Source organism: Anomaloglossus baeobatrachus, chromosome 4 (assembly GCF_048569485.1).
Source record: "Anomaloglossus baeobatrachus isolate aAnoBae1 chromosome 4, aAnoBae1.hap1, whole genome shotgun sequence".
Classification (NCBI taxonomy): Eukaryota; Metazoa; Chordata; class Amphibia; order Anura; family Aromobatidae; genus Anomaloglossus; species Anomaloglossus baeobatrachus.
Genome location: NC_134356.1, coordinates 524,100,896 through 524,113,770, shown reverse-complemented (window position 1 = coordinate 524,113,770; position 12,875 = coordinate 524,100,896). Strand labels below are relative to the sequence as shown.

Genomic DNA, 12,875 nt, shown 5'->3' with positions numbered 1-12,875 from the left:
ATAGCCCCCCAAGACCCTCCCGCCACCACCGCCGCAACCGTCAGCCCAGAGCCTAGGGCTCCCAGCCCACCGGAATGGGCACAGTTTCTGTCCCAATCCATGGAAAAACTGTCACAGAGCCTGGTGCTGGCTATGCAATGTCGTCCTCCACACCCCTCTGGGTCCCTGGACGGAACGCAGCCTGAGGATACCCCTATTGAGGATCCTTCTGAGGTAATCCGGGCACATGCTTCACCGGTTGCAGGGATCAGGAAAAGAGCACACGGCCGGGTGTCTCCAGCACTCTCTCATGGCCCCCATGGCTCTCCCTCGGGAGCACACAATGAAGGCTCTCCCACACGCTCCACGGCTTCTGAAGAGCTGGAGGAGGGAGAATGCTGTTTGTACCAGGAGGATTCCTTGGTTTCATCCTCCCCAGATGATCAAACTGCAATAGACTCCCTTATAGCAGCAGTCAACCAAACTCTGCATGTGGAGAATCCCCCATCCACTACCACTGACCATGCGGTCTCCTTTAAGAGGGCAAGGAAACCCTAAAAAGGTTTTCGCTGATAACCCAGAGTTTCAGGATATCCTCACAAAGCAAAGGGAGAAGCCTGACAGGCGCTTCGGTAACCGAAAACTCATGGAGTCCCGGTACCCTTTTGCCTCACCTGCCCCTAAGGGCTGGGCCGATTCGCCCTTGGTCGACCCCCCAGTCTCCCGCCGTGCCACAAAGACGTCCCTGTCTTTACCCGATGGTTCCTCCATCAAGGACCCGACAGACAGAAAGGTGGAGCACCTCGCCTGCTCTGCTTTTGAGGCTGCGGGTTCCTCCCTCTCGCCCTCCTTTGCCTCTGTGTAGGTCGCAAAAGGCGATCTCGGTCTGGGCAGAATCCCTTAACACTTCGCTTGAGGAATCCCAGTTCACTCATACCTTCACAGAGGTAACAGCTCAAATTGCCGCTGCAGCGGAGTACCTCATGCAGGCCTCCATGGACGCTGCTACCTGCGCAGCTTTTGCCGCCTCAAATACCATAGCCATCCGTAGAGCTCTCTGGCTCCGACAATGGCGAGCGGAGTCTGCCTCCAAGAAGTCTCTCACGGGCCTTCCCTTTTTTCCAGACCGATTGTTTGGCGAACGTCTGGACAAGCTCATTTTTGACGCCACGGGAGGAAAGAGTACCTCCCTCCCCCAGCTGAAGTCCAGGACGACCTTCACCAGATGTCCACAGTCCTAGTTCCGCTCCTTCAGAACTCATTGGTTGGTCGACATCCCGTGCTGTCCCCGCCACCAGCCGCGGACTACGCAGGGACCGACCTTCTCAGCTCTCCCCGAAACCCACTTCGTCATGGCAGCCTAGACCGAAACAGTCCAGGACTAGGGAGACTCGTCCACGACGTTTTCCCCCCTCATGACTCCCTCGGCGCCCCGGAAGACACACTCATTGTAGGAGGTGGACTGCGGCTCTTTCAACACATCTGGGCTGCAGCCTCAGACGACAAATGGGTGTGAGACCTTGTGTCTTCCGGTTACCAGGACCCGATCCCCGAGTCAGTTCTTTCTCTCAAACCCCCCAAAGACTCGAAAACGACGCAAAGCTTTTTTCTCAGCAATCCACTCGCTCCAAACAGCAGGATTGATAATACCTGTCCCAGACGACGAGAAGTTCAGGGGTTTTTATTCCAACCTCTTTGTGGTCCCCAAAGAGGATGGGTCAGTTCGATCCATCCTGGACCTCAAACACCTGAACAAACGTGCACGTACGGAGATTCAGAATGGAGTCCCTAAGGTCCATTATTGCATCCATGGTCGAAGGGGAATTCCTCGCCTCCATAGACATCAAGGACGCGTACCTGCACATGCCCATCGCCCCAGATCCCCAAAAGTTCCTCCGCTTCGCAGTTCAGGACTCCCACTTTCAATTTGTAGCTCTACCCTTCGGCCTTGCCACCGCACCAAGGGTCTTCACCAAAGTCCTTCTCACGTCCTACTCACGCCAGGGGAGTAGTCGTTCTCCTTTACTTGGACGACCTCCTCATCAAGGCCCCCTCCTTCCGCGACTGCTCAACCAGCGTACAGATCACTGTGGACACCCTATCCCGCTTAGGGTGGCTAGTGAATCTAGACAAATCATCCCCAATCCCATCACGATCGATCACCTTCCTGGGCATGTCCCTGGACACCCGTCGGGGCTTGATCCATCTCCCCCTGGACAAGGCGATCGCTCTTCAACGAGCGGTACGCTGCCTTCTACGTCCTCCGTCTCGCTCCATTCGATTCAGCATGAAGGTGCTCGGCAGGATGGTGGCGGCTATGGAAGCAGTACCCTTTGCTCAACTGCACCTCCGCCCACTGTAGCTAGCCCTTCTAGCTGCCTGGGACAAGAGCCCCTTCTCCCCGGACAGACATCTTCACCTGACGCCTTCAGTCAGGTACCACTCCGCTGGTGGCTTCGGTCCTCGTCCCTATCGAAGGGGAGATCCTTTCTCCCAGTGAACTGGCTGGTCCTGACCACGGACGCCAGCCTCCTAGGCTGGGGAGCAGTGTACCGGCACCACACTGCTCAAGAACGTTGGACGCTCCAGGAGTCTTCCCTACCCATAAACATCCTGGAAATCTGCTCGATTTTCCTCTCGCTCAGGGCGTTCTGCCCTCTGCTAGCGGGTCATCAGATTCGAGTCCAATCGGACAATGCGACAGCTGTAGCCTACATCAATCGGCAGGGGGACACCTGCAGCAAGGCAGCTTATCTCGAGGCCCACAGGATTCTCAGCTGGGCCGAATCGACAGGGTCAGTGATATCAGCGGTACACATACCGGGAGTAGAGGACTGGTCAGCAGACTTCTAAGTCGCCAAGGCCTGGTCGCCGGAGAGTGGTCTCTCCACCCAGAAGTGTTCCTACACATCTGCACTCTCTGGGGTACACCAGACGTGGATCTAATGGCCTCAAGGTTGAACGCAAAGGTACCCGCGTTCATAGCCAGGTCAGGCGATCCGCAGTCCATCGGCGTGAATGCTCTAGTCTGCTCCTGGCACCACTTCCACCTGCCTTACATATTTCCACCTCTATCTCTGCTGCCGTGGGTAATCAGGAAAATCAAGGCAGAGGGAGTCCCGGTGATACTGATAGCACCGGACTGGCCCAGGCGCGCCTGGTACGCCGAATTAGTACAAATGCTCGTAGACGTACCGTGGCGCCTTCCAGACATCCCAGACTTGCTGACCCAAGGGCCCATTTCCCATCAGAACTCCAGAGCCCTGAAGCTGACTGCATGGCCATTGAGACCTGGGTATTAACAAGAGCGGGATTCTCCCCCGCGGTTATCTCCACCATGATCAGCACCCGAAAGCCTGCTTCATCCCGCATTTACCACCGTACGTGGAAAATCTTCCTTTCATGGTGCAGGTAAACTAACGTCCAGCCTATGCCTCTGGCCATCCCCAGAATCTCGATTTTCTGCAGGTTGGCTCTCAGTTCCCTTAAAGGGCAGGTCTCAGCGCTCTCAATCTTCTACCAATGCCGCCTGGCTCAAAAACCGCAGGTCAAGACCTTCCTCTAGGGCGTTTCCCATCTAGTTCCCCCGTACTAACGGCCGCTGGACCCATGGGACCTCAATCTCGTTCTGGACGGTCTCCAGAGGTCCCCCTTTGAACCTCTCAAGGAATCCTCCCTTGCTCTTCTGTCCTGGAAGATAACGTTTCTGGTGGCAATTACGTCCATCAGACAGGTTTTGGAGCTAGCAGCACTCTCTTGCAGCAAGCCTTTTCTGATTTTTCACCAGGACAAGGTGGTTCTGCGCCCCCTTCCGGTTTTTCTTCCAAAGGTTCCTACCCCGTTTCATTTGAACGAGGACATTGTTCTGCCTTCCTTTTGTCCACACCCAGTTCATAGGGTGGAAAGGACTCTGCATTCGTTAGACCTCGTCAGAGCTCTCAGATATTACATATCCAGGACAGCCCCCTTTAGGAAAACGGACTCTTTGTTCGTCATTCCTTAGGGGCCTAAGAAGGGACAGGCAGCTTCAAAGGCGACTCTGGCTCGCTGGATTCGCTCTGCGATCCAGGAAGTCTACCGCTTGCAACTCAAGCCCATTCCTAGTGGGCTGCGGGCTCATTCCACGCGAGCAGTTGGCGCTTCGTGGGCCATTCGGCATCAGGCTTCAGTGGAACAGGTGTGTAAGGCTGCGACCTGGTCTAGCCTACATACGTTTTCAAAGCATTACAGAGTCCATACCCAGGTTTCAGCTGAGGCATATCTGGGTAGGACAATTCTGCAAACGGCAGTAGAGCACCTTCTCTCAGTAGGTGCTCTAGGCTGTCTGGGACTGGTTCCTAGTCCTTGGGTTGCATTGTCTTGTTTTAATTTTTCCCACCCAAGGACTGCTTTAGGACGTCCCATGGTCCTGTGTCCCCCAATGAGGCGTCAGAGAAAAACGGATTTTTGTGTACTCACCGTAAAATCGTTTTCTCTTAGCCATCATTGGGGGACACAGCACCCACCCTGTTGCCCTGTTGGGCCTTGGTTCTCTCAGCACCTTATTTGGTTATGACTCTTTTTTTTCTCATGTTCCTCTGTTGAGATAAGTTTTTACTGGCTTTTTCTCCTACTGCTTGTGTACTAAAACTGAGGTTGCCTGGCCCGGCCAGGGGGTGTATACTGCAGAGGAGGAGCTATGCTTTTGCATCTACTTAGTGTCCTCCTATGGATAGGCAGCATAACACCCATGGTCCTGTGTCCCCCAATGATGGCTAAGAGAAAACGATTTTACGGTGAGTACACAAAAATCCGTTTTTTTATATTCTTTTATTTGTCTCATATTTTTTTAAATATTTTTTTTTCTTCTTATTGTATTTGTTAGTCCCAATGAGACTTGAGCCCAGTGATTGTCTGATTACTTGTACTATACAGAGCGATACTACAGTATAGCTGCAATCAGCAAAAATAACAGTCTCTTATGAACACCAGTCTCTAGCTGACCTTCATACGACTACCATCATGACAGATGCTGTGGTCTTCCACAGACTCCCAGGGTCATTACAACCCAATGGTGCCCCATGATCTTGTCACACACACGTTTATGGTCAGTTAGAACAGCATGCCCTTTGGGACGCGGTCTGTAAATGCTACTGTCACAGATTGACAGAAATATTTCACAGGTTAATCGCCATGAGCGGCCTCTCCGCTCCACGAGCGACTGTTAGAGGCAGATGATGGCTAAATAAGTGAATAATACAGTTTCTCGAGCCTTCATATGATGTACCTCTATATTAGTAGGGCGTCAACACATAACAGCTATGCAGTGTTAGAATAGGTAATCCGAAAATGAAAAAAAGGGCGGGCTTCTGGGCGCTGCACTAATCCAACACACACCGCAGAGAGGAGTTTAACCTGTTGAGGAGGACTTTTCCATCAAATACTTAATTAACCTCTTGACAAGGGATTGTGGGAAATATGTCGATTTGCTTACCTAATTCAGGTTTCAGATCATACACATGACACAGATTTAAAGATGGCTGCCATTTCCTGTTCTCCACACCTTGCCTGGAACGCAAGTAATGTCCAGATGAAGGAAGACCACCATATATGGAAGGACCCCTGGCCAAGCTAGAGGACCAACCCACAGATCAGATGACACCATGGATTCATCCACTGACGTCAGATCCGCCCATCAACAGCAACACGGATCTCCCCATTGGCTAGCCCATGAACTGTCCCACTAAATGGGCATATCTAAACTTGTGAACGCCCCTAGCCTATATCAGAAGACGCACACTCTGTAGTCAGTCTGTTCGGTGCCATTTTTACTGTGACCAAGAAGAGATTTTATATCCGACTGTGTCTGGTGTGAATTCTTTACACATGCACTTGGTATATACCAATTAAGCCAGGCAGTAGGCAACTAGTGATCTCTGATTAAGAGTTCACCCCAACAATGCCTTTATTGCACTGGTGTGTGTTGCGTTAGTGCAGCACCCAGAACATTGCCCCTTTTTTAGTTTTTGGATTACCTATTGATACAGCTCCTGGTGACAGGGAGCGGGCGGCTGGTGCGGCAGCGTGATCCAGAGTCTGCAGACTAGTTTGAGGTCCTTACGCAGTGCTACTCGGTGGACAGCGGCGGTGAATGTGATTGATCTCTGGGAACCTCGCTCCACTGGACTGACTTCGCAGGAGGACGTAGGTAAAAAAAACAAAGATTACGCTATACTCCAGAGTTATGCCTGATAGCACAACGGGAGGAGGTGAGTGAAACTACCACTGCTCCTCATGCATAATGGTACAGATTGACACAGGAGCGTTCTTTTTTTTATGCAGTGTTAGAAGGCAGTATGAGCTGTATGAGGATTTACATATATGAAGATCGTAAAACTATACTGCAATATCCTAAGCCAAAAAGTTTTTTGTTTTTATTTTTACATAGATGTAACCAGTGATGAATGGGCTTTCTATCTTCTCCCCTTGGATGATGATATTATCAGTATGGAGCTGCCAGAATTTTATCGAGACTATTTTCTTGTGAGTAATACAGATAAAATCACCGCAATATCAATCTCTACTATAAATAAATCGATGGAAAATTTATCTAGACATGACCTTAACAGCATTATTCAGAAAAATCACATTTTTTTCAATCACACTTGCTTTTTGGTAAGCTTATTCCTGCTATATTGTGAAGAATGGAGGAATTAAAGGGGCATCCAGAGGCTGAAGAAATTTTCATTTGAGACCCTGTGCGCACACGTTTTTTGCCGCGGTTTTGCTGCATGAATTGCTGCAGAAAATGTTCATAACCTTCCTGCAGTCCTTCCCCAGCAAAACCTATGCTAAAAAATAAAATGGTGTGCGCACACTGTGGTTTTTTTCCCTACAGCTTTTGCTGCAGAATTTCTGTAGCAAAAAGAATGTGGATATCACTTCTTTTCCGCAGGTAGCTGCGGTTTTTGCCATAGATAATGGTAAAAAACAGCAGGGAACAACCTGCGGAAATTTACGGCAATACCGTGGCAAAACCGCATGCGGTTTTCGGATGCGGTTTGTGGCGTTTTTTTACAGCAGGTGCGGTAATCTTTCAGAGGGTGTGGAATTTTCTTAAGAAAATTCCATTTTCTAGTGCGCACAGGGCCTTAATCCTTACCTATTTGTTGTCGTAATCTAAATTATTTTCTAAAATGGAAGCATGAAAAATCCCCTATCCTTCCCTCACTACACTATCTTAGGCTATGTGCGCACGTTGCCTTTTTTTGTGACCACAAAGATGCAGCGTTTTTCGCCGCAAAAAACGCACCCGCGGTAAAAACGCATCCAAAAAACGCATGCGTTTTGTGCGTTTTTCCTGCGTTTTGCTGCGTTTTTGTTGCTGCGATTTTTTTCCAATCCATTGCATGGGTGAAAAATGCTAGCAAAAACGCAGAAATAATTGGCATGTTGCATCTTTGTGGTCACTACAAAAACGAACCTAAAACAAAACTGCGGACAGCAAAAATGAGAACTCAAAGACTTTGCTTGGGAAGCAAAAAGTCATGCAGTTTTTAGACCAAAAACGGACCCGAAAAACATGCAAAAACGCCACGAAAAACGCAGTGTGCGCACATAGCATAACTGCTATTGACTTTTTTTTTCTACTTCCTGTGTGATGACTCTTCATTTGAGAATCCCAGTGCATGCTGGGATACTCCAACAAGTTATCAGGGAACAGAGGCTGCAGTCACTGCCACAGCCTCAAATCCCTCCCTGAAACAGAGAGTCATCAGTGATACTCGTTTCAGGGACTGGTCTAGTCCCTGCTGTGTCCATGTCCATGCAATTTACACAATGACAGCACACTCTGTACTACCGGCTCTGTTCAGTAAAGGCGGCAACAGAGCAGCACGCACAATCAGTATACGGTGTCAAAGTTCCTGGTGGCATTCAGAGACCAGCACCACCCCCACAGTGACATCACTTGCGGAATGCTCTGGGCTGTGCAGACCAGGGATTCTGTCAATGCTCTCTGATAGTGTGCTGTGTTGCTGGCCCATTAGTACCGATCTGAGCCGGCAATAAAGAGCGCGCTGTCACTGTGCAAATCACACAATGGCAGCGTGCAGGGAGCAGACCAGCCCCTGAAATGAGTGTCACTGATGTTGTTTTGCTTGAGGGAGAGATCAGAGGCTATGACAGTGACCACAGCTTCTGCCCCTGATAACGCTTCATTTGTGTATACTAGCATGTACTGGTATTCTCAAATGAAATGAAGCGTCATCAGTGAGAAAGAAGGGGGGAAAAAATCAATGGCACTTGTTGTTGTGAGGGAGGATAGGGAATCTTTAATTCAGCCATATTAGAAATTTGTTTTGATTACAGCAATAATAATTGGATAGGGACTTAGGCACCTTTCACACATCACTTTTTTGCCATCAGTCACAATCCGTTTTCTCGACTGATCCGATGCAGATTGTGGCTAAACTGATGTGACTGAACGTTTTTCGACAGATCCGACTAGCTGGGGGCTATATAATAATTGGAGCATGCTCAGTTAAAAAAAACGGAATCCGTCACTGGATTCTGTCATTTGACGGATGACGACGGATCCTGCGCCCATAGGCTTCCATTCTACCAAATGACAGACGGCGACGTCGCTGTCCGTTTTTTCGACGTACACAAAAAAAGTTACTGTGGATGTTGTCTCCGTCCGACAGACATACATTTTTCGACAGACATACATTTTTCGACGGACATACATTTTTCGACAGATAAAACGTGAGGCAATCCGTCGCTAATACAAGTCAATGAGAAAAAAACGGATCCAGTGGCATTAGTAGCTGGATCCTTTTTTTTTTTCAAAATTCGACGGATTGTGACTGACTGCAAAAACTGATGTGTGAAAGGGGCCTTAGATGAAAATTTCAGTAGCTTTCGGACAACCCTTTTAAAGGTAATCTGTCACCAGGTTTTTGCCAAAAATAGCATATAAAATACACCTTTATTCCTGAACTTGCAAGAGCAACATTGATTACTCCAGAGCACGCAAGTCAGGTACTGAAAGCCATCACTAACAAAGGTGAAAACACCCTGGCCACATGGATTTAGCCAATTATGTGCACACCCAGAGGGGTCACGTCTAGTGATGGCCACTGGAAATAACAAACACAACAAAAAAAACAAACAAACATAAAGAAAATTTGATGTTGCTATAAGCAAAGGACAGTGGTCCAATTGACAGAATAAACACAACAAACAAAATAATACCTAAAAAAACAAAACAAAGTGCACTCCATTGACTGACAATGGTCAGTCATACAAATACATAAAGTGCAATAAGTCTTTAGGCATAATAAAAGGAATGGTCTCACCCAATCCCTTTGGAAGGAGGGACATGCAGTCTCTTGATCCTGAGTAGTGGATTCGTCCGCCATGTACTGGCCCTACCAACTACCAGATATAAAATAACAAAAGACTGCTGCCCCAAACTTCCGTCCTAACAAGGACGGACCACAACTAGGTCTCAAGCTGGACCCCTATGCTGACCCTGATGACATCCCGGCGTCCCGACGCGTTTCGTCACTCAGACTCCTCAGGGGACATGATAGTCGTCAGTCAGGTCCTTTCTGCCAGCCCTCACAAAACCATAATGTCAGAGGTTTTTGCCACCTAATCTGAGAGCTGACAAAGGCGTACAGCCAAAACGCTCATCTGGCCAGACGTGTGCCCGGAGGACTCTGCTGTGCACACTCCCTACCTCATCACAGGCAACACGCATCACACTTTGTGCAGGGCACACATTACATCTACCTGATAGATCTAATAGGGACATTGGCAGTCTGCACTTACAAGAGCCATATCATCCAACACTATTACTGCTACAGTTAGGTCCAGAAATATTTGGACAGTGACACAAGTTTTGTTATTTTAGCTGTTTACAAAAACATGTTCAGAAATACAATTATATATATATATATATATATAATATGGGCTGAAAGTGCACACTCCCAGCTGCAATATGAGAGTTTTCACATCCAAATCGGAGAAAGGGTTTAGGAATCATAGCTCTGTAATGCATAGCCTCCTCTTTTTCAAGGGACCAAAAGTAATTGGACAAGGGACTCTAAGGGCTGCAATTAACTCTGAAGGCGTCTCCCTCGTTAACCTGTAATCAATGAAGTAGTTAAAAGGTCTGGGGTTGATTACAGGTGTGTGGTTTTGCATTTGGAAGCTGTTGCTGTGACCAGACAACATGCGGTCTAAGGAACTCTCAATTGAGGTGAAGCAGAACATCCTGAGGCTGAAAAAAAAGAAAAAATCCATCAGAGAGATAGCAGACATGCTTGGAGTAGCAAAATCAACAGTCGGGTACATTCTGAGAAAAAAGGAATTGACTGGTGAGCTTGGGAACTCAAAAAGGCCTGGGCGTCCACGGATGACAACAGTGGTGGATGATCGCCGCATACTTTCTTTGGTGAAGAAGAACCCGTTCACAACATCAACTGAAGTCCAGAACACTCTCAGTGAAGTAGGTGTATCTGTCTCTAAGTCAACAGTAAAGGGAAGACTCCATGAGAGTAAATACAAAGGGTTCACATCTAGATGCAAACCATTCATCAATTCCAAAAATAGACAGGCCAGAGTTAAATTTGCTGAAAAACACCTCATGAAGCCAGCTCAGTTCTGGAAAAGTATTCTATGGACAGATGAGACAAAGATCAACCTGTACCAGAATGATGGGAAGAAAAAAGTTTGGAGAAGAAAGTGAACGGCACATGATCCAAGGCACACCACATCCTCTGTAAAACATGGTGGAGGCAACGTGATGGCATGGGCATGCATGGCTTTCAATGGCACTGGGTCACTTGTGTTTATTGATGACATAACAGCAGACAAGAGTAGCCGGATGAATTCTGAAGTGTACCGGTATATACTTTCAGCCCAGATTCAGCCAAATGCCGCAAAGTTGATCGGACGGCGCTTCATAGTACAGATGGACAATGACCCCAAGCATACAGCCAAAGCTACCCAGGAGTTCATGAGTGCAAAAAAGTGGAACATTCTGCAATGGCCAAGTCAATCACCAGATCTTAACCCAATTGAGCATGCATTTCACTTGCTCAAATCCAGACTTAAAACGGAAAGACCCACAAACAAGCAAGACCTGAAGGCTGCGGCTGTAAAGGCCTGGCAAAGCATTAAGAAGGAGGAAACCCAGCGTTTGGTGATGTTCATGGGTTCCAGACTTAAGGCAGTGATTGCCTCCAAAGGATTCGCAACAAAATATTGAAAATAAAAATATTTTGTTTGGGTTTGGTTTATTTGTCCAATTACTTTTGACCTCCTAAAATGTGGAGTGTTTGTAAAGAAATGTGTACAATTCCTACAATTTCTATCAGATATTTTTGTTCAAACCTTCAAATTAAACGTTACAATCTGCACTTGAATTCTGTTGTAGAGGTTTCATTTCAAATCCAATGTGGTGGCATGCAGAGCCCAACTCGCGAAAATTGTGTCACTGTCCAAATATTTCTGGACCTAACTGTATGTACATGTAGTGGGATGTTCAAGACCACTATGCTGGGTTGTGCAATGATTGTTTTTGGAGTTAGGGTACGTGCCCACGATCATGACTCACTGTGTCCTGGACTCAGTGGTCCTGACCTGCAGGGCTACGAGACTCCTCTGCAGGAGACTGCAGCTGCTAGTACCCATGATCAGGGTTCAGTGCGCTGCGGTCTCTCACTTGTGTTCTCCCTACGGTGGACGCATGCAAATCCGCTGCAAACAATTGACATGCTGTGGTCTGGAAAAAAGCTCCGCAGGTCAGTGTTTGCTGCGGACAAAAGAAGCACAGTGGGCACGAGATTTCAAGAAATTCCATCTACTGTGCTTGTACTGTACAATGCAGCATTTTGGACGCAGCTGAAGCCTGCTACATCCAAAATGCAGCAAACACTGATCGTGGGCACGCACCCTAAGGCCTAGTGCGCACTAGAAAAAGGATTTTTTTCAAGAAAATTTCTTGAAAAATTTCTTGAGAGTGAAAGATTAGCGCACCAATAAAGCATGCGTTTTTGGCGCGTTTGTGATGCGTTTTTGGTGCGTTTTTCCACAGGTTGGTCTCTGCGTTATTTTACCATTATCTATGGCAAAAAACGTAGGTACCTGCAGAAAAGAAGTGACATGCACATTCTTTTTCTCAAGAAATTCTGCAGAAAGAATTTTCTTGAGAAAAAAACGCAGTGTGCGCACAGCTATTTTTTTTGCAATAGGTTTTGCTGGGGAATGTCTGCAGAAAGGTTACAACCATTTTCTCAAGAAATTTCTGCAGCAAAAACGTGGGTAAAAACGCAGTGTGCGCACAGGGCCTTAATCTCCCCTTGAAGCAACATTATTGTATTATTGTATTTCTTCATCGTTCCTTATGGGAGACCCAAACCATGGGTGTATAGCTTCTGCCTCCGGAGGACACACAAAGTACTACACTCAAACGTGTAGCTCCTCCCTCCTAGCATATACACCCCCTGGTAGCCAGTCCTAGCCAGTTTCAATGCTTTGTGTTCAGGAGGTCACACACACATGCATTCTCTGATTTTTGATTTTTGATTTTTTGGATTTCAAAGTTTTGGAAGAAAAGCGGGTCCCATCTGGACTCCCGGCATGTCCCTTCTCACCCCACTGTGTCGGCGGTGCTGTTAAGGTTGACTTTACAAGGCTGGAGCCTTCACATGCCGCGCTCCTTCGCCATCCCTTAGGGCTCTGGCTTGAAGTGGGAGCCATCACGGTTCTCACTGCTTTGCAGGAGACCGGTCTCCATCCGCAGCCCTGTTCAGGATCCTGTCGGATGGAGCGTTTAACCCCCCCCCAGGGACCTGGCACCTGCGTCTCAAAAGCTAAGTATGAGACGTTTTTACCACAGAAAGTGG

General features: G+C 47.9%; 1 protein-coding gene across 1 annotated transcript in view; it reads left to right on the top strand.

Moving 5' to 3' along the window:
- The window catches only part of VPS33B (VPS33B late endosome and lysosome associated), a 164,393-nt gene that overhangs the window by 63,098 nt on the left and 88,420 nt on the right, over window positions 1-12,875 (top strand). The window contains exon 8 of the mRNA XM_075345903.1: window positions 6,407-6,501. Within this exon, the coding sequence (XP_075202018.1) occupies window positions 6,407-6,501 (95 nt within the window). The remainder of the gene's footprint in view (window positions 1-6,406; window positions 6,502-12,875) is intronic.